Here is a 22,708-nt window from a genome sequence, read left to right as displayed (position 1 = left end):
AGCTATGCTTGTTCTTACTGTAATAATAATGTTTGGATATGGGCTTTAGATGAAGCATAATCACTAGCTTTCAGGTCACGGAAGTATATTAAGGTTATTTAAATCTACCATTTGAAGTTCAGAGGTTGCTTTTGAGAGTATGACTAAAGGCTGTCCAGATTTTCACGTAGACTTTATACTTGACCTTTGAGTTCAATGAGGTTTCATGCCTCAGTTTCCCTGTCTGATAAACATTTTTTTGGACGTTCTAGTTAGTTAACAGTGCTGGTATGAGGCTTAATTCGTGCTTGTAAATTACAGTGATCCACTTGAGTGGCAGGAACCATATAAATCCATACTGCTTCTAATGGTGGAGTGTCAAGTCTTCACATCTCTGATCTGAGCAGAGTGGAGATGGAAAAAGGAAAAGCCTTCTATTCACTACTTCTCTGAACACAAAGAACTGAGTACGAGAGAAATAGTAATGTTGACCTTTGTAGATATGCTACTTAACACTTTTTTTACTGTATTCTGACTCAACTTCAATTAGTATGTACTATTTAAACAGATAAGAGCACCTTAAATGATTAAAAAAATCCTTACGGTATGAAAGAAAGGCATCATTTTGTCTGTCTTTTATTAAAGTGATCCGACAAGTTGTTCAGGGAAGGGTGTTTTTGCAATTGACATTCTTTCTGTTACCTCTATTTAGAGTGCTAAACCTGATGTGTCTGCTTTGGAGAAGAAACTAGAAAAGCGAAAAGCTGAAAACCAGCCTATTACCGATGTCTTGAAACAACTCATACATGCTCTTTGTGAAGAAGAGGTATCTTAAGCAATGCCAAGATAATTGGAACCTCATAGCTATATTTTTAAAGGGACATAAATGACTGTATTATGGAAAGACATAGTGAAGCAAAGATAAGTGCAGTGCTTGAGGTTTCATGGTTTGATGCTTATAAATCAAACATAAGTGCAAAAAGCAATTAAATCAAAAGGTTAACTAATTTCAGTAACACCTTGAATGGCATGTTTTGGGGTTGCTGGAGTTTGTTTACAATAATCTGCAAAGTGAATGATAGTAACAGCTGTGATAGGTTTATCATACATGCCAAATGTCCTTTCAAGCCATGGCTCCGGTCTCTTATATCTAGATTGTCAAGCAACTGATACATGCACTAGTCATTTGCAATTCAAATATTACTAGGTTGTTAATGCAGGGATTGAAATTCCATTTTCCTGCAGGAGGAAAGCTCTTCTGAGATAAAGGGTCTCTTGCCTTCGTTCGGCAGGCGTCCAGCTGTAGTTTACATTCATTTAGTGTGTGTCTGTAATTTGTGGGGTATCACCGCACTTTTATTCAGTTTCTTGTTCAGTGTGAGCCTGCCTGTAAAGCTGTATATATAGGAACAGTTAACAGTCGTGCAGATGATAGCACAATATTCTCTGTTGCTAAGAATACAATTTAGAAAGAGTGATTTTCAGCTGTCTGTCTCTCCGATTTTGCATATGAAATAAGACTAGAAGTAAACACCATTGTAAGTTCAAAGTGGTCAAGTGTATGAATAGGAATGTATTAAAAAAAGCTTTCTGTGGGATCATTAAGTGGTTTCTTATTCTTTAAAAAGTAGTTTTGTTGTGTATTTGGCAGTGTACCAGGTGAAAATTGTTATGAATTCTGAATAAATAAAAACTGGTTTAGAATTTGGGTTAATCATGTTATCTGTCTGGATTAGAAAAAAAAAAGTCTTACATTAAAACATGCTAGAAATATGAACGTAAAGCAAGAAAATTTATTTAGAAATGTGGTCTCAAGTTAATCTAAAAGATATTTTAGAAAAATATTAATTTCTGCAAAATAAATTTAACTCTTAAAATTTGCTAAAACATTACAGTACTGTTTACAGATGTGATCTTATACTACTAAAAGCACTAAAGCAGTCACATAACTGCACACTGAACATATAAGAATCATAATGTCATATTGGCTTTTCCTCTAGTTCACATCTTTGCTTTGTTCCTTTTTTTAGAATATGCAAAAAGCCCTTGAAGTGAAAGCCAAATACGAACCGGACATGGTTGTCGGTGGCTATGCAGCCTTAATAAATTTGTGCTGTCGACATGATAATGTAGAAGAGGCAATGAACCTGAAAGAAAAAGTGTAAGTACACCGGCACTGAAACATGTCACAGAGATTTATGCTGATACACAGACCTTGTTGAATTAAGTAGGTTGAGTTTTAACCCTCTCATCCATTTTTAATTAGTTCTCCCCAACAATGTATGTGCATTTAAAACAGTCAAGGGTGTGGTTTTTTGAAACAAAAAATTGGCTTTGTATAATTGAACATCAGAAGCAGCTACTTTGTATGGTCAATAATTTTTTTTTAATTAAAAAATAATTTAAAAATACAAATAACTATGTAGGATCTGGATTTTTTTTTTGATTTTTAAATATACATAGACCTAAATTAAAGTTTGGCTTAATTTAAGAGGGGGTAGGGGAAAGTACCTGTGTTGTGTGTTAGAGAGCACCTAGAATGCGTTTAGAATATGCTGCCACCTATATTGTCTTCAGAATAGCAGTGTTTCTGAGTGACATTATTTTTAGATGGTCAACAAGCATTCTACTTTAAATGTTTGCTTTCAGAGCTTTCTATCTTGGCTGTGAAAATTAGCTCCTAGCTAAAACATGCTATGTGTGACTTAGCCCAGAGGAAATTATTACAGATCATCTTTTTGTTTGCCCATTCCCTCTTTCCCTTGCAAGCCTTCTTTCGGTCTGAAGCTACACTGAATATACAACAAGTTCTGTGGTACTTTCAAGTTCTCTTGCTCACACGCACTGAAAGAGTATTTGCTTTGGTTTTTCAGCAGTTTAGCAGGCAGGCGCTCATTGCACCTTGCTAGTGTTTGAAATTATGTGCACTAATTGAACTATGAATACCAAGAAGTATGCTGCTCTGCAAATAATGGTGGTATATTAGTTTTGGCTGTGCTACCACTCTCACACAATCCCCGTAGTGAGTGTGTGTGAAGTAAAAAATTAGTCTTCTAGTGGAGCTTCACTGCAGTAGCACATTTTTTACTGGTCTGCCTCAAGTCTAACATAATATTGCTGAGAAGTGACTCTTCCATTGTTACAAAAAGAAACATCAGAGAAGAAGTTAATTTTAAAACTTCCAGAAAAAAGAAAAAAAAAACACATAGCAGAAACTTCCAAGTAGTAGCTTTCAATTTGTTGCTATAGGTACATAGTTTCGTATTTTTCATTGAAAAGAGTGCAGCCCTACCCCAGCCACATGGACTGAGTTTTTCTTCCCAGTCTTCTGGGTGATACCCTATTTTATGCAGTAAGTCCTAAATAATTAAACCATTTGGCTTCTTAAAATATAACTTTTGGGTTTTGGGGTGAGAAGGTATGTGGATAGTATTGTTAAATCACATTTTAATGTTGCATCTGGTTAAATCTGTTGGATTTTTACTTTAATACTTATTATAACTTTTAGCTCTCAATGCTGTTGTTTTGCTATGTAGTTTTAAAAATAAATTTTGAAGCTGAAGCCGTAAAATGTGAACTTCTGTTGATATGATTCTTAATGTTTTAATTTCTAGCTTCCCTAAGAATTCACCTGTTGCTCTTGACACTGGAAAATACGTAGCACTGGTAGAAGTCTTAGTAAAGCATGGTAGACTAGCAGGTAATCCATTTGCTTTCATTGTGTGTTTCTGCTATATAATAAAGGTATCTTGCCTCAAGAATAAAAATGTGAGTTGATATTAATGGTATATCATGTCCTGAAAAGTGCTTGAACATTTTGCATACAAATTTGCATGTGAATTCAACCAGAGATGCTTGGACAGTGCAGGCCATTAGTTTTAATGGATTGGCAAGCTTGTCATTTACATTTGCACAGCTCAGTGCTTTTTGCATTTCTGCAGCTAGTTTTTATTAGCATTGCTGTTTGGATTGAGTTTGAAGATCATGACTTATGGCACAAATTGCGTATGTGCCTAGACTAATGGCTTTGTTTTTGCTTAAGAAGGTCTGAAGGCTGAACATAAAACCTGTAAACATAACCTTCTCATAAGAGCCAAGTACTGCAAAAAAATCATTGAACTTTTTATAAAGTATATATTTTCCTATTGGTATTCTTTTATGTGTTTGTGTTTGAATTGGAGAGTCAATTTGTCAAACTGCCTGGAAATTTTGTTTTTTAATGAGTGTTCTGCAAACTACCTATTTTGTATATCTAGATGATTGCATTAAGCTGTTAGCTCTTCAGTTTCTGTAATTTAGTCTAATATAATTCTATAATGTACATGATTTGGTTGATCTTTAAAAGAACTCTAGACTGTCATCAACTTTAAAAGGTGACTCTGAATGTTGAGTTTTTTTATTTTGTAGGAGACTTAAGACCATAAAAATGTAGTCCAAGCCTAGACGCAAAATGTTATGGTTTTATATAAAACACTATACAACAAAATTAAAAAGCTAATTATTTTTTTCTTGTAAGGTCTTTCTTTGGAATTTGTCTTGCCTTCTTATTAAGCTTACTGTTAGAAAAATAATAAAAAGGCTGATGTTTTCCAAATCATAATAAATCATATCATGACCACCTCTACATTAAGGCAGTTTGAAAAGATTAGCTTGCTTTTAAGAGCATAAATGTCCCTCAGAAAATAAAACAATTAATAAATGTAGCCAAATGTAAAGTGGTCAAAACATTCTGTCTGTGCAATAATTAAGAACATTAGAAAAATGCACGTATTCCGTATAAAAAAATGTTTGTTTGTGCCTTACTAATGAAGCTTAATGAACCTAATGTTTTAACATGCAGTCTGTTAGAAAGCTTTCATTGGCTCTCCTTGGCTAATTAGTATCGACACAGCAAACAGGCCCTATCGGTATCAGACCATTAGTCTGGCTGTATATACAGTGTAAACATATCTTTATTATCTGGCCTCGTGACAAGCCATCTGCTGAAGAAACAATGGAGTGATTTAGCAGATGTTAGCATTGAACGATAAAAGCATCCATTTAGTAGAATCTTGCAGCTATAGGGCAGACTATACAGGGTTATGTGGTGCAGAGTGGGCACACAGTTCCTATCTATAATTTGTAGTCAAAGTTGCAGCAAAATGATAAAACCATGCTATTGTGGATTTATAATTGTAGTCTCGTTTAGAAATGCAAGTAGTAATTAACTTGAAATCGGCATTATACGCCAGAATTTACATTCCTGCTGGGTTTGAAATGCTGTTTTAATAGCAGTTTGTTTTCCCTACATGAAATTACCTAAGGGTCTTTTGTGTTGTTTCATTGTAGATGCTATTAACATTCTAACGGAGATGAAAGAGAAGGATGTTCCTATCTCAGACAGAACAGTTGCATCTTTTTTCCGCATTCTTAATGCCGCTGCCATGCGAGGTGAAGTTGAAGCGGTGAATCGATTACATGAGACCATTGTGAACCTGGGGTTGGCAGAAACTGCTGTCCTTCATTCCCCTCTGATTACAGTTCACCTTGAAAAGTAAGCTTTGGGCTTCAGATCAAATAAGTTACAATATGATATTTATTTGTGTTATATGACGCATGTATCCTATACACAGCTGCACATTCCTGTTTAAAAGTGCTCATGCATGTAAACATGTTCGCACATGTAATACTGACATTATCTAGGAATTGTGATGAACAAATACGTTTTCTTAAGTTAGATAAGTCTGTTTTCATCAGTTATGCATCATGTCATGGTCTCTGGGAACAACAGCTGTGTTTTATGGTCACATCAGAGATGAAGTGGCTATGTACTGGAATATCCTTATGAATTAGTCAGTTCTAAAGTCTGTTTGACAAGATAGCTATTCAGAGCATGATAGGTATATTCTCTGCTTCCCATCAAAACAGCATTATTTTTCTGTGCCATCTGATACTTCAGGTGAGTTGAAGGGCGGTTGTTGAACACTGAAATATTTTTAATTCACGTAATTAAAATAATTTGTTAATGCCAATAGACTGTTATGTTGTTGAATTTAAAATTCAAAGTACTGTCTGGTTTGTCTGTTGTGTGTTTTTTTTTTCCCCATGTATACTTCTAGTATCATTTAATAGAGAAAGGAAAGTACATACATTCATTCCAGCAGGCAGTATCTATAATTCCATGTGTCGTGTTCCTTTGCATATATTTTCCTTATGAGGTGTAGGATATTTGAGTTAATGTATGTATGAACTATATAATGATTTCTTACTAAAACTGAGCTGAGAGTCCCTTTTCATCTCCTTTACCATATGCACAATCCCATTTTTTTTTCTTATGTCATTTATGTAGTTGCTGGATTTTAATGTCTTGCAGCTAGTGTGATTGATGAGTTTCTTGCAGTTTGGTTCATGTGTATGAAACATTCTTGGCTTAAATATAATACTTATGAAATAAGTGCATTTTTCATAGTATCGTGTAAGTCAGCCTCAAAGATACGCATTAATGTTTCTCTTCATGTTTAGAATTTTTAGTTCTTTTAAATATTCTGTGAATGTAAGGTCTGTATATCACTTTCTGTATTGATAATTCTTATAAAAAAGATGTAGCTCTTGGTAGATGCATGTACATTCTCTTCTAAAAATAGTGTTTTAGTCTACTGGTCAACACTTAAGTATATAGTGTACATCTTTTCAGTCAGTAACACTGTCTTGGTTATATCAAAAGACAAGGCAGATGTTTATGAAGGTAATTTAACTGCAATCATATGTAACTAATGTGTTGGAAAAATATCTGATCTGCTTTGCAGTGTGCGGTAAGAGCAGCTGCATTTTCCATAATTGCTTTATGCACATTGACATGCAAGCTGTACGTGGTGCTACTTGGGTTCTGTTCACTTCACAAGTAAGATATGATGATATAAATCAAGATGTGATCGTGTGTGGATGCAAAGGGGGACAGTAAAGAGTGCTACTTTAGTTTGATTGTCCATTCTTTTGGATTATAAGTGTTTGGTAAAACTTTCTAAAAAGTTTTTCAATAAAGGGACTCTTGATGAGAATAGATTTTTAAAGGAGCAAGTAGGGCCATACTGTGGAATTGTATGGCTACAAGTCATTGGTAATCACCTGTATAACTTGTAATACTTATCATGTATGTAACTACAGTACAAAGTAAGCTCATTTTCTATTTTTTTTGTTTTTTTCTGCCTAATGGGTGGAGAGGCGTGCTTCCTCTCTCCTGTGTCAGACAGAACAGAAGGGGGAAGCTTTTTCCACATAATTTGTTTGGGAGGAATAACTGAACTTCACTGATATTTCCCCCCCCCCCCCCCCCCCCCACCTTTTTTTTTTTCGTTGTCTTGAAGAGTTTTTGAAAGTCATGAGTGACTGAAAGAAGTGTTAGTTGTTTTCTTGCAGCAGTAGTGCTTACTATTTACCATCCTACAGCTCAAGTATCATGCTGAAATGCTGTCATTTAGCTGCAGGTCGTCAGCGTGCATCTGAAATCAGCTCTAGGATGTTTTTGAATGTTCCACAGCAGTGGTTGTGCTAATGCTTTGTGTGCTTAATTTATTTCAAACTTTTTAACTGCTTGTAAAGGAATCTGTGATTTGCTTTTGAAGATTTCAACAACTGTAGGTGTAAAATATTTTCATCTTCTCCTGGGTGTTTTTCCTTTAATATTTTGAGAAATGTTTAACTGAAGTAACTAGAGAGAACTCATTGTATATATCTGTGTTTGGGGTTTTTTTACCATGACTAAATTTAAAGGGAACTACTCCCCTGCTTTTATTTGTATGATTTTTATTTAAGAGTCTGAACAGTTTCTCAAGATGGTGAAATCACATTAAAAATTGAGGCAGTCCACATCTGGAATCTTGGTCTATCATCGAAGGTGACAAACCTGCCTTGGAAGTATGACAAAAGTTCTAGTTTCTAAAAGGATTCTTAGATTCTAAAAGCTGCAAAGCTGTGAAGAGCTTGTACTTTTTCTTAAAATAAGTCCTACTTTTGAACTGGTTCTTCCAACTGACAATAATTAGAAAAGGTTACCTACACACCTTCTTAAAGTTCTAAAGGTTGTAGTTTTGACTTTTACCTTGTGTACCAGCTGTCAGGGGAAACCTATTTGAATATGAGCCATTTTATGAAACTGAAGAGGTTTGTGAAGCTAACCTGCTCCTGTGCAATCTGATATTTTGATAATTCCTATTTACAGGGTGATAAATTAACAGATACAGTAACTATTGATGGTTTTTTTTCTTCTTCCAAGAAAACTGCGCAAGTCAACTTTTGTACAACCAAAAATAGGAATATACATCTTAAAAATTTGGTGTGGTTCCTGTGTTTTCATTCACATAAGTTTGTTTCTGTTCTCCTTGAATAATGTCACCTCCGCAAAAGGAAACAAAATGCCTTCAGGTTTGAAATTTCCCAATAACCTGTGTCAGAAGTACTCTTAAGCAGAGGGAAGAAAATTTGCAAGTGAACTATCAAAACATTATGTTACAGACTGTATGAACAAATATTTTGTGGTCAATAAATGCAAGCAGTTAATATTGATATTTTAAAGGGATCTAAAGGCTATAGCTGGATTGTGTTTCTTTAAAAATCATCAGTGTATTTTAATACAGTGCTGTCCAGTAAAGCATTGTCTGCTGGTTTGTGATTAATCTTCCATAAACCATTTTGGTTAGTTTCTTATGTAGCAGATAAAGCATGAATCCAGTGCCTGGACAATTTTTCTTCTTTTGTTTTCACAGAGTTAAATTCACTCGTGATTTTGTTTGGTGTGAATCTGTAGTGCATACAAGATAATTGACTTTTAAATTTACTTTTAAAAATAGGCACCTTTTTAAATTAGGTGATATTTTTAGTGAGGAAAAATATTTCTAGTGGGGAGAGTTTTTTTCTAATTTGTAGTAGCTTCATTTCAAGTATTTGTATTAAAACTCTTTACGTGTTGCAATGAAATTAGGGATGTTTGGCTCTCTTACTCCATTATTGCAATTAGGAATTTGGCATCATGAGTGCCAAAGGACGAAAGTGTCTCATTTGCCCTATGGGGACAGGACAGTGATAAGATGATTTTTCGTCAAGGATCATTGGGTCGTAATTAAGTTACATTCATGGCTATTGCTTTTTGAAGGATGATTGGTAAATGACAGGCTTCATGTGCTTGGTACGGACAGTGTTCACTAGGGTTTTTTCTCTCTCTGTCAGAAAATCCTGTTGAGTCTGATAATGTAAATGTGGCATTTTATTCTGAACAAAAGAGCAGGGAAATGAGCTATCTTGTCTAATCATTCAGTTGTTTAACACCGACTTCCAGTTTAGACTCAATTGGCTGGAAAGCACTTGACATGTGAAGTTAGTGCTGTTCGGAACGCATGTTTGAGTAAATTTTAAAGTAAGTGACAGCTAAATTGTACCTAGGGAAATTACAAAGCCTTCAACACAGTTAATTTTTTGGGGAGGATTAGTTGTAATTGCCACACCAGTCTCCTTGAAGATTCCTTAGTATAGCAAATGAACAGAAAAACATTTAGCTCTTTCAAGAGCCTGTTCTCTTTTAACAGAATAATTTTTGTAAAGCTGATTGTACCTTGCTGAATTGACTTCCCTCTACACTAACATCTGCTTTAGATTTGTAGAGAGGGATTTGTTTTACCAGTCTACCCTCCACCCCCACCCCAGAGAGTCCCTTTTTTCTTTCTACCTCTCTAGTGATTTCAGGTTTGAGAGCTTTTCAATCAGTAAACCCTTTAGGTAAATTGCCACTTCACTAAAGCTTTATGCATAATGTTACAGCACTTCATTCCAATTAAAATCAATATTTGGAGTCTTATTTTTATCAGGCAGACTCTCTGGTTGGGAAAGTTGTTTATTACAAGTAAAAGGGTTAGATTTAGTGCTACATTCTTGAAGCAGGAGGGGAGTGGCTTATTGAAATTGAAGGGGGATGTTATATCCATGCACGTTATAGCCGGTCCTTCTGCAGATCGTGTTCTGCAAACACTCAGACATCTGAGTAATTTTGTCACTTCAAATGGCTTTGTGTGAGTAAAATTGCCTGTGCAAATATTTTGGAACATTGTATCCGCAGTATCTTGGACTTCACAGGCATCCTAAACAGAAACCAGATGAATCCAGAAACTTAGGACATCTGAACTCTGATGTCAATTCAGTTGCAAGAAATTCCAAAGTAGGACTCTTCTGGAATTACGTAAGGGCCAAGCATAATACAGTGATGACTGAGGCTCCTACTGTCATTCAAAAATAATAGTATATCTTCCTTTTAAAAGAACAAGATTCAATGAAAGGGAAAAATACACGTAATCTGTAAGTGGAACAGGTATTAGCCCTGAACAGATGATGTCTGTGAGTCACTTAAAACTGTAGTATCTGGCCAACTCAAAGTGAACCATGGATCACTGGTGTTCACATTTTTAATACTATTTTGTCCAGACTGCCACTGGAATCAGATTTTTCCAACATGGCTATGAGTATATAAACTTTATTTTTTTACTTGAACTATATTAATTAAATAATAATTTTGGACCAGGCTTTTAATCTAGTAGTGTAGTAAGTATCCTTTGGGAAGATAAAAGGATGTTTGACAAGCATAAGTTTGTACAGAAAGACTGCCAAATATTTTCAAATGTATAGCTGTTTCTTAGCTTAAAATCCTTATGTCTAAATAGCATTTTCTTAAAATGTGAAAGATCTTTTTTGTGCAGTTTTTTTTTTAAGTTAGTGAATCATAACAGAAAACATATCAAAGTGTTACCCACACTTGAAATTCGAAGCCTACAGCAAGTTCCTAATTTTCACTGGGCCTTTCTAACAGGATTGTAAAAACTGGTTACAAAACTAGTTGCTCATACTTACTTGGAATAAATTACAGTTTGTGACAATTAAGAAGTACTGCAGATTGTTTAGTAAATCATATTAGCTCAAGTGCAAGCATAAGCTTGATGATTTTTTCTTTGCAGTAGTAGTGCAATTTCCTTGTAGAGGCTGAACTTTTATACCTTTTATTTCACAGCTGCTGTTGCCAGTTTTATCGTTTATCTGATAAATGCTGTTCTCTAGTAAACTGTGGATGACTGCTTTGTTGCTTGAATGCAACAGAACAAATATATCAGATTTTGAAAGATTCAAACCAGATGTCTTGTAAATTAGTGTGTAAGATACCAACCTCTTTAAATGCAGACTTGTTCAGGCACCTTTGGAGCAGTAAGTACCAGTAACAAATACAATATTTCTATTTTTATCTCAGGTCTTTGCTGATGTTTTTTCTCTGCGTATACAGTGTTAATGCCTTCAGAAGTATACATTTAGAGACTAGAAAACTCTTAATGTTCCTCTTTGAATGACATTCCAATTATTTGTTCATTTATTGATAGCTTTGACCTAAAAACAGTCACTTTAATCCTTTAGGAATACAGCCGAAAAAATACTATGGCTGTTTGAGCATTAATCTGTAAAGCTAGATTTATCACTGAAAACTTTAATTTGAATATATAAATGTTGTTGTGCCTCCTTAGAAATGGAGTAGTTTTCTATCAAACTGGTTTTTTAGATGTTAACCGAACATGCATCTAAAGCAGGAGAAAAATACTGATTATGTAAAGCTTTATATCTGTCTATGGTAACTACCATAGTATTTCTCTTTTATGACAGTAATCTAGCCTGCAACATCTACTTGCAGTTTTGAAATTAACCTGTAATTTAGTCTTCACCCCAAATGACAAAAATTCAAATGACTCCATGGGGTGCCAGAAGATGCACTGTAAACAGGGCTCAGTAAGGGGGATAAGGTAGAAATCCATCATCTTAGGTTCATTTTCAGAATGTCAGTATTGCTGAACAAAATTAATTCTTCTTCTGTATTTTACTCTTAAATTTTTTAAAATATTAGCCTAGGTGAAGATAGCATATAGTAGTCTAGTTAGTTCATTCTTTGAAAAAGCAAAATTTGTGCTGCACAGGAGATGCAGTGTGAGGAGAGGACACCTGATTTCAGCTTTTTTTAACAGTAATATCTTAGTTTGCTACAGTTCAGTTGATCAATAATAAAGATGCTTCAGGAATGCAAAACCATTATTTCACATCAGTTTTATTATGGCCTTCAGCTGCTGCTGCTAAGTGGGGACTCGGCGGGGCGGGGTGGGGGGGATGTTGTGTGTGAGGTGGGGTTTTTTTGGTTGGTTGGTTGGTTTTTGTTGTTTTTTGTTTGTTTTTTCTCACTTGCCTACTTCTCTCACACTTTATTTGGAAAGTCTTTTGAAATCTAAAATGCAGCCTTCTTGGTAGTTTGGCTACTTATTGTGTTTTGTGCATGTCATCTTAGTTTGTTTCAATTTCAGTTTAAACCTTCCCCTTTGAAGAATATGGTTTTACAAGTGGTTCAGTAGTTGTCCTCTGTTGGTTTTGGTTTGATTTTGGTGGGGTGGTTTGTTTGTGGGGTTTTTGGTTTGGTTTTCTGGTGGGGTTTTTTTCCTTTGTTTTGGGGGATTTTTTTTTTTTTTGTGGGGCTTTTTCTTTTCTTTTTTTGTTTTTGTTTTGTTTGGGGTTTGTTGTTCGGTTGGTTTGGTTTTGTGGTGGTTTTATGCTTTTTTTAGATTGGGTTGTAATCCTTTGAAAAGGAGTCTGCAGCAGATGATTTAGTTCTGTTAGTTGCACAATGTAGAATGTTAATTTATATTCGTTGTTATTTTAAGTTCCATATCTCGTTGTTTTCATGGCTTTCCAGTTTTGCATTTTAACTACTTCTGGAGGTGTTACCACTGTATACGCAAAGAAAAAAGTCAGCAAAGGACTAAGATAACAACAGCGGAAATATTATACTTGTTACTGCTAGTTACTGCTCCAAGGCTCTTGAATAAGGGCATTTAAGGAAGTCAGCATCTTGTGCACTAATTTACTGGTACCATGAATTGTATGCTAGTGCCATGGCTCTGTGTGACATGATAGCCAGCATGCTACCCTGATACATTGTTGAATTAATTGCAAAAATCATATTATTATTTCTGAAAATATACATTGGATTCTGGCCATTGTATAGAATGGAAAAAAAATAGCCCGGCAATTTCGACAAAATGGAAACCAACAGATGATTTGTAGCTAGTCTGTTAAGGTGTAAAACAAGCATAAAGCAATCTAAAGAGCTCTGGTTAACCCAGTTAGCTCTGGAGATCTATACTGAAATAAAAATGGTGTGGAAAAATTTTAAAGAGCTTAAAAATTGAAAATGTCTAAACAGACACATTTGGTGGTAATATAATGTGCATTTACTTACTGTGTGTAATATAATGTGCAATTGTGTGTAATATAATGTGCAATTACGTATTAACAAGGAAAATAAAACTCTCAAATGCAAACGGAAATTTCTGTGAAATTCGGGTTTTGTCACAATAGTATATCGCAGAACTGAGGAATTTAACTTCAAAAATTGTGTCCAGTAATGAAGAGTGTTCACACCTTTGGTTAATTTGTAGTGAACAATGGTCATGCAATCAAAAATCACACAGCTAAGAGGTTTAAGCATAAATCTATAATTATGGCTTCATTTCTGTGTCTCTCAAGCATAGATGGTATTATTTGTAGGAGAACTTTACCTATTATTTTAAAATAACTGTAGCATATTGGGGGAAAAAAACAACACTCTTATAGACTACTGAATGAATTTTCCTTAAAACTTTCAAGACTAAACTGGATTCAGCATGCACTGCTCCTGCTTGGAATATTTGATTGGTTTTATTCTTGTTTTGTTTCATACCACAAGGGATGACATGCCTGCAGCTCTGGAAGCTTTAATCAACTGCTACAAGAAGTATGGTAAAATTCTTCAGCTTCATAACATCTACTGTAAACTGATAGAAAAAGGAGACGCTGATCTTCTGCAAAAGGGTTAGTTGCACATCATCAAATGTTGTCTGGTTATATATGGAGTGTTTCCTGAAGTCTTTTCTTCCATGGTTTTTATATCATTTCTTTCAAATGAAAGAAAAAGAAATTTTATGTGTTTATATGTGTAGCTTTAAAGCAGTTAAATGATGCCTGGGTTCTTCAGAATGAAAATTGATATTAATTTTAAATGGAGAAGAATCCTACTGTATGGATAATGTATCATCAAACTCTCAAAGATTAGTGCTGGTACTTGTTCTATCTACGTATATTACTATTAAGAGAAGCTTAATAGTAATACAACACAATAGTAAAACAACACATCTGTGTTTCGAATAGTTGTACAGTTAATAAATCCTATATCCTCATTCTCTATAAGTAGAGAATGCCAATATATAGTCTGTCTATTTTATTGAATGTAATTCAAAATATAGTGCGGGTAAACGCAAAAACATTTAAAATATGCTCAACTGCAAATCTGCAACAAATGGTGTAATATGTTGTAATTATTCTGTGTGTTTGAAAATTTATTTCCCTATAGCTTATTCTTGGAGTTTTGTGATGGTAGGAAAATACTAGTATTAAGAATATCTAATGTATATATTAAAATGCTTCAATATTTTTAGTAAATTAATGAGTTTTATTCTCTCTTTAGTTTCAGACTTTATAAGCAGAGAATATGGTGACATGATGGCTCTTTATGATCTCTTCTTCGCCTTATTGCAAACAGGAAAATACAAAGAGGCCAGGAAGGTCGTTGAGGTGGGATTTTAACTGTAGTACTCTAATCATGCAGCTATTTAGGCTCTTAATTAGAAACATTTAAAGTTTCTAACCTTTAATTAGACTTGTTCTGATTCATGTTAATAGAATTCAATCCCAATAATAAAAACCTCGACCAGCTTTATTTTGTATAATTACAGTTCAGAAGAGAGACAGTCTTGTATGTTGAAATTGTTTCCTCACTTTTTCAAATTTGCTGTTATATATCAAAATGATATTTGCATAATAAATATCGGATTGTGGAACAATTAAATTAAACTGGCATTCCTGGGTGTAAAGTTGCTAATCCTCTTTCCGAAGGAATTCTTTGTTCTTAAAAGCACTGGAATTTAATTTGCTGCAGACCATGCTCAGATTTATTTGTAATGCTTGTCTACAAGTTAATCAGCCAAACAAGCGCTGTCTGCTACTGTTTGGCATTTAATTTAGCATTTCTTCTCTCTCTCTCTCTTTTTCAGGATAGTAAGCAGCTTATAGGAAGTGGTAGGTGACAAACTTGGTCTATTTAGGATTAGTATATTTTATCTAGACTTGATTGAAATTGTGCTTACTGAAATTGATAAGTCAAAGGGGCAGCTGCAGAGTCTGCCCAGATTGTGATTATTTTTCTTCTTAACACAGTTGTATGTTTTTAAAATGCTGCATAAGTTTTCTGGTTAATGTGTGGGAGGAGGTGTCTTGCAGAAAAAGTAATACTTCATCATTTTTGTGTTATATGTCTACACAACTCTGTAACCTCATTTTTTTGTGGTTTTTTTTTTCCATCCCGAGACAAAGTATGCTTTTTTCCTAATTCCCACTAGCATTTTTGAAATACCAGTTATCGTCACTTTGGTCATTTAATAGAATTCTTGCATTTAAAAAGTCTTAACTGAAGATCTGTTGTTTTTCTGTGGTGGAACAATACTTTCCTGCTGCAGGCTGCGTGGAAATCGCTACGCACTATGTTGAAGCATTGGTATTTTTGTTCTCAGAGGGCTTTTGCGGCTCCAAGTCTTAGAGTACAGAAGAATAGAAATATCAGTATCTGACAGAAGATGACACTGAGGAGTTAAGTTCTTTTGTAGGGATTAAAGCATACAGGAGAGAAAAGGATGAAATCTGAGTAATTGGAAGTATAATTAAAGCTAAATGAATAAAACTGGTACTTGGTGTGATTTAGCAGCTCTTTCTTTGATACTGGCATTTAATTTCGCAAAACTTATATTGATGGCTACAGTTCAGCAGTCATGAGTAGGATAGTAAGCACAATATTAAATTGTTGGGGCCTTGAAACTTTTGTCATTTTCTTAATAGGTTCCAAATTGTGTCTGCAAATACTCAGTATTTGGTGATTGATCATAAATTATTAGTAACCACAGACACTTCAGCATAAATCTGAACACCTGCTAGCTGGAGATTAGTTTTCCTGGCTTTTTATACTATGTAGAGTAGGCTTTCTTGCCCTTACCAAACTTTCATGACATATGTTTTACGGTTTTGTCTATGCTGTTGAGGTATCTTTGCTGGTTGTAAATTGCAGAATTTTTAGGCATATAGGAATTTAGCTAGGAATAGTATGTATGTATTTTGCCAGTGGATAAAGTGGCACAAAATCAATTACTATATGGTGTGTTATATTTTAAGTATGCTTTTATTATGTAACAATATGCTAAGTATTTTTCAAAGGAATTTTTGCCACAGGAAGGAGGAGAAAAAAAAAATCTTAAAATTGGCATTTTTCTGAAGAAGAAAATAGCTTTAATTGTTTAAAACCATGAACAAGTTACTATTTGCTTTTTCTGTTTATTGGGAAGTCAAAGCCTTAACCAATATAGTGTGGAAGATGGAGCACAATGTGTATGTGCATGCTTTTCTGTAGGACAGTGGCTTTTGAAACTGAATTACTTATTGGTAATCTGAGATTGTTTTTTATCTTTTCCTTCCGTGTGAAATAATATTCAGTAAAGGTGACCAGTTGGTGCCACTTTCTCGTTTTAGATGCTGTTGCATGTTAGACATAGATTATCTTTCAGCACATGCTTTTATCATGTATTGCTGATGATGGTGGTCAATTGATTTTAGTGATATAATTTGTTTTAAAAATTATCTACAGAGTTAATAAAGAGTATCTAAAAGGGTAGTAATGAAGCTGGAACAAAATGTCCTTAGAACTAGGGAAATGAAGACCGTGGAGGATATGGCCATTTAGATGGGGTTTCACTTGTTGAGACCTCTGTCTATGCTTGCTCTGGCTATTTATAGAAATCTGAGATACACTAGATGCTTACGTGAAACTTGGTGACAAATGCTACTTTGAAAAACCTGCAAATGAAAGCCCCAGCAATAAGAAAATAACGATTAAATCTTAGTTATTGGTAGAATACAACTGGATGACAACAGTGGGAAAGGAAGAAGGATAAGAGTTGAGTGAGATGATGAAAATTAGGTCAGAGTTGTGTATGTCCATTATCTGGTCACAAATGTGTTGTCCATGCATATATATGTAAGCTTGTGTTGTGGGATGTTGTCATATTGAGGAAGCTGAAAGCTCTGAGGCTCATCTGCTTGCTGGAAGGACAGCAAGACTACGCAGAGAATGAGAGTATAAAAGACAGTGAAAAGTGAATAGAAAGGAGATGAGGCAAAGAATGCAACTGATGGATACCAGAACAAGTAAACCGAAGCATGTGGTAGTGTGGTGATGTGAGTCTCTCTTGAAGCAATGATAAGTGGAAGAGAAGTTGTGATTGCGAAGTTTGCGAGGGGAAATGCAGCTAAGTTCCAAGGCTTCATGGGGTTGGGTTGACAAGGTAACGGTTTTCAATGTTGCTAGACTGCCTTGTGAAGCTATTGAAACTCTGTTTGCATTTGTTCTGTGGCAGGTAGCTAGAGAAGAAAGCCTCTCTGAGAGAGAATACCTCTAAATGAGGTAGCCTTGGCTGCCCTGTAAAATAAAAGTCTTTATAATTCAAGCTGTGCCTGTAGATACCTGAGCCCTTGAAGTTACATGCTGGTAGATGGATGTGCTGGTAGATGCTCTTTTGCTTTCCGCTGGGAACAAGTTCTGCCATTGGATGTTGTAGTACATAAAAGTGTGCTTTAGTCTTCAGTTCTTAATTGCACCTCAACTCATAAGTTAGCTTTTTGTCTTGAGTCCTTCAAAGGTGATCATGTCAAAGCAGAGTTGGCACATCTCTTCTCATCCCTTACCATAAGGTCACATACCAGCTTGCTTTCCCTTTGAGTGGCACTGCGTGACTTCTGTCATCAAATGTAGCTCTGGTTCCTTAGGATTTTTTCCTCTTACTTGAAAAGGCAGTTTAATTGCCTTTTTTTTCCTTCAATTTTGGTTTTCGTATAAAAGAAAGAAAATTAAGCGAATACATTTTTACTTAAACTGCGTTAGAACTAACGTAGGCTGAAAGAGAGAGAGATGAATTTACAATAAATAGGACTAGGGAAAATTACCTTCTGGAAAAGTGTTTCTTTTACCTATCTTCTAAGATGTTGCCTTATTTTGAAAATATCTAGTCAGATTTTCTCCTGGAGAGAGATCTTACGTAATTCTTCGTATGTGTTGCTCCAGAGCTCCAGGTAGTAGATCAGAGAGTCTGGAAGAGTTGCTTGGGCGAGTATGGTTTTAAATCTGGTATATAAATGGAAGAATTTTCTAGAGCCTAGGGCCCAAACCCCTCCAATCCGCAGCTTCTTACCTGTTGTCGGAACTGGACAATTGGAATTCCCTTATATGTCTACTCAGTTGTTGACTGCCACTTTATTAACCTGATGAAGCTTATGGTTGAGAGCTGAACAGAAATGAAGGTTATCCGGGAGAGTGGGAACGAATACCAGAATGTTACACCACCTTGGAGGAACTTTCTTCCTTCCACCTTCACCTGTTTTTCAGTTATTTTTATTTGCGTGCTGCATGGCGGTTTAAAAATTTCACTACCTAAAGAGTTAGAATACAGTTGTTGTCTGTCATTTTGGTCCAGTTTTAATTATTTGATCATCTCTGAATTTTGCACTGAGATCTCATATTTGCAGCTGTTTTACCTGCATGATGATTGACTATTTCTAGACTCTCCCTTTTCCTTCATGTATTATTCATGCTGAAGGCAGTTATCAAAATACTCTCTGAATCTGGTTGTCTTTAAGCTCATGTCCACACTTGGCTCCTTCTGATAGAGTCACAACATTTGTTTGTCATTAAGTACTGTAACAGTCCTGCAGCAGAGGTTCAAGCAAACCATTCTATAAATCTGCTTAGCAGAACTGTAAACCATGCTTTCATGAAGTAGAAATGAACACTTTAGACCTATTGCTAAAGTATGCAAGGCTTTAAACTGGTGTTAAATCAATTCCTGTACTGTATTGATAAAATCGTTACAGCTTAAACTATATGTCATTGTGCAGCAAAATGCTTCTGTAAAAGGTCAGTGGCATTTTTAGTCAGGAGCTTATGGACTCCTCTGATGGGAACTAGGAGTTGGTAGAGATGTTCCACTGTTTTTTGTTGTTTGACAGACACTTCTTGAAATCTTTCTGGATCAAATCACATCAGCTATTAAATTTAAATTGTTCCCACAATGAAAGAGTAAAAGCTCTTGTTTCTACCCTGTAGTTTTACTGGAAATGGAGGCTAAGAAAAGATTACTGTATTTGGGATATAGAGAAAGACCTCAGAACTGTATTGCAAAATTTTTTGATAGAAGACCAAACTGTATGAGTTTGCTACCACAAGAGGAACTTCCCTTGAAAATGGCAATGCGTAGTGCATAGCTTTAGAATTCTTTTAACTAGATTTTAATTGTGACACTCTTCCTCATCTTCTCTCATACTAAGCATATAATTGATATTTAATAGTTAAATATATCATACCATATGTTGCGTATCTCAAGACATTTATGTGAAGAATTGAGAGACAAATGGTTGTGAAATATTTTAATGAAATGTATACACTGTGAATAAATGCAAGAAAAGGCATTTGCTGCTGAAATTCAAGACCTGACAAAAGAACTGTTTTGGGCGAGTTTAGTGTTCAGGAATATATCTATCAACAGATGTCACGTTAATTCGGGAGGAAAATAGAATTAAGCAAAGAATTGTGACATCCACTGTCAGCAGACCTCAAGATACCAGTTGCCATTGGATTTAATCTACCATAAAAACAATGACAGTATTTCTACTTGATATTGAGAGATTACAACCTTCTTTCTTCCAGATTGCTTTTCTAAGAGTCTACATCATAAAATTGAGTCTTGCGGATTTTATTCTGGAGATAAACTACTGGGAGAAGGTTCTTGATTTGTGACAGCAGGATTTAGTTTATTTTTATCTTTTTGTAATGTGTAATTTGATGAGGGTTATATCTAGTGTCTGAATCTACCTACATGAACTTATTTTTGGTCCTGTTAAGAAAAGAGTGGAGGTGATTAGAACAAAATTAAATGTTTATGACTGTTGAGTGCAACTTATATTAGATAATGGTGTTCTGAGATTGAGGAGTAGTGTGTAGGGGGTGTAATGGCTTTTAGTAGAGTAACTGTATACAACTGAGAGGGAGGGGAAAAGATGAAGAGCTGTTAGGCATGCATGCCCTATAATTACAATAAAAGACTATATTTTTTGTTTTACTATTGAGTCCTATGAGTCTAATAAAAGTATTATTTCTCCATATGAAACTGGACTCTGATACAGCCATTAGACAAGTTGGGGTTTGTGTCTCTGCATATGTGCATGTCTGTAAACACCCAGTTGCTTACTAGTTCAGTGCACCTTATTTAGAAGTTCTTAAATACTGCTTTCTTAAAAGAACCTAAATTAATATGCTTCAAATAAGCAAATTTGGTAAGGGAGATGCCTGCTAAACAAGTTTCTTCTGGAGAGGGAGAGAGTAATGTGTTTGGAACGTGGGATCATGGGGAAGACCTGTGCATCCTTTCTTAGCTCCAGGGACTTTGTGTTAGAGAGAAGATACTGAGTTTTATAATGTTTTTTTATTCATCGTACAACATAAACCCACATTCCAGTGCAAAGAGCAAATATTTGCTCTGTTTTGAGTCTAGAACATCCTTGAAGATTTTGTTTTGAGCAGGTTTTTTGCATAATTTGGATGTCACCTTTTTCCAGCATGATTACTGAAGTTCTCTTGTCTAATGATTTTTTTTAATAGTAGTACTTTACTGCATAATTTAGCTTTGAAATCTTACTTGTAAATATAGGATATTCCAATAGTACTTAAACATACGTCAGTCTCAGTTGTCATGAGTAAAACTAAAGCTGTAAAGCTTTTTCCTATTTTTATTTTGGTATTTTTGGAAAATAATCAAGTTTCTTTACATTTTTCTCGATGTCTGCCTGACATAAAACAACATAAATTCCTTTTTTAAGTGAAAAAAATCAAGCCTTTACTATTTACTCAACAGATTCGAATCCTGTTCGTAAAGTCAGTGCACTATGTAACTGACAGAAGCTTTGAGGCAAATACATACTTAAGGAAAAAAAAAAACCAAACACAAACAAATCACAAAGCCAACAGTAAAAGCTTCTCTGGTGGAGACTACAAGCTTTGTATTTTCTTATTATGAGCAGCTGCTGCTTTTAATATAAAAATGAACCTAGAAGTAGGCTAGTTGCTGCTGTGGGTAATTGTAGGCAGAAGGGAGACCATGAGGTTGAGTTGTAATCACTCCCAAAAGGAGAGTTAGGAGGCTGTAGATACATGTCCCTTTATGTCTCTCATGAAATATCAGATAGTGCAGGTAAAATATCAAATACGCTGTAATTGAGTTGGTTTTGAAGGCATAGCTTGCAGTAGAGCAACTCATATTTTTCAAAACTCTGATGCTGCATTAAAGTACTTGCCCTCATTATCAAACATGAAAAGTAGTCATATTAATTGTGTCCAAGATTTCACACAGTTATCGCTTGCCCAAAAGGTTGGGCAAGTGTCTGCGTCTTTCAGATGAACTCCTCATTAAGTAAATGAGTATTATGGGCGTTGGGGTGTGCTTAGTCATGTATGTTTCTGGACAAAATTAATTAAAAAGAACAAAAACATTTACTCATTTTTTAGAGAAATTCCATCTTAGTTACAAGCAGTTTGCAAGGTTTTATTTGGTTTGGAAATAACAAAGGCATGAGGATATCCTGCTGTGCCATCACCAAAGAAACCATTTTTGAAATCCACAAGAGCTAAACTTCTTTCAAGGTGGAGAATGAGCTTGTAGAATAAGTATTACATCCGCTGCCTGCCATATACTGACATAGCTTTGGTGTTATCCTGGTCAGACAATGACTTAAAGAAAAGCTGAGCTAGAGAGAAGTAATATTTTTTTATTAGATGGCTGATACGTTTGCAACAGGAAAGATACTTTTGAGGCATGGATTATTTTTATATTCCTCAGTCTTTGGAGCTGCATCTTTTATAAACTTCTGGACTGTTGTGTAAAAGTTGGTGTGTTCAGAGCCAGTAATCAAAACAGTCTTTTGTGTTTCCTCTGCATCTCATTATAGTAGCTTACTTATGCTGTGCTCTAAAGATTATAATGTAGGACATACAGCAAAATGGTGTACTTGTTTAATACATTTGAAAGCATTTAAGATTGTTTAAAAAATAATCTAAATGTTTTATCAGTATTTTTAAAAAACTAATGCTTTACTACTTGAAGGTGAAAGAGTTTTTAACAAGAGGCAAAAATATAACAGAAGGGTAAGAGAATTTCAACCATCTCATCTATCAACTAGACTTAGATGGCCCCGTAAGGTACAAAAACTTTATATCTGCATATTCGTTTAACTTTCTGATTAAGCAATACGCCTACTCTTTAGTAGAAGTGAGGACTTTTGACAAGAGTTTCAACATAGGGGAAGGTTCAAACATAGCATACAGTGCTTATGTTGTAGAAAACTGTACAAGTAAGCTGCCATGCAAAAATATCACAGGCTTCATTGAGGCTACATGGAATTTATTAGATTTCCATAGACATTTTTGTGGAATCAGGGAAAAATCTGTCTTTAAATTAAGAACTTCCCATCAAATGTTCTGTTTTCGTTGATGCTCATGTTAGAG

The 22,708-nt window shown here is 35.0% G+C and overlaps 1 protein-coding gene across 2 annotated transcripts in view; it reads left to right on the top strand.

Moving 5' to 3' along the window:
- LRPPRC (leucine rich pentatricopeptide repeat containing) overlaps window positions 1-22,708 on the top strand; it is a 91,863-nt gene that overhangs the window by 36,444 nt on the left and 32,711 nt on the right. For both annotated transcript variants that reach the window (XM_065834541.2, XM_065834540.2), the window contains exons 20-25: window positions 692-805; window positions 2,010-2,140; window positions 3,594-3,679; window positions 5,308-5,512; window positions 13,748-13,872; window positions 14,525-14,631. In XM_065834541.2, the coding sequence (XP_065690613.1) occupies window positions 692-805; window positions 2,010-2,140; window positions 3,594-3,679; window positions 5,308-5,512; window positions 13,748-13,872; window positions 14,525-14,631 (768 nt within the window). The remainder of the gene's footprint in view (window positions 1-691; window positions 806-2,009; window positions 2,141-3,593; window positions 3,680-5,307; window positions 5,513-13,747; window positions 13,873-14,524; window positions 14,632-22,708) is intronic.

This window comes from Patagioenas fasciata, chromosome 3 (assembly GCF_037038585.1).
Source record: "Patagioenas fasciata isolate bPatFas1 chromosome 3, bPatFas1.hap1, whole genome shotgun sequence".
Taxonomy (NCBI): Eukaryota; Metazoa; Chordata; class Aves; order Columbiformes; family Columbidae; genus Patagioenas; species Patagioenas fasciata.
This window is presented reverse-complemented; position numbering and strand designations above follow the sequence as displayed.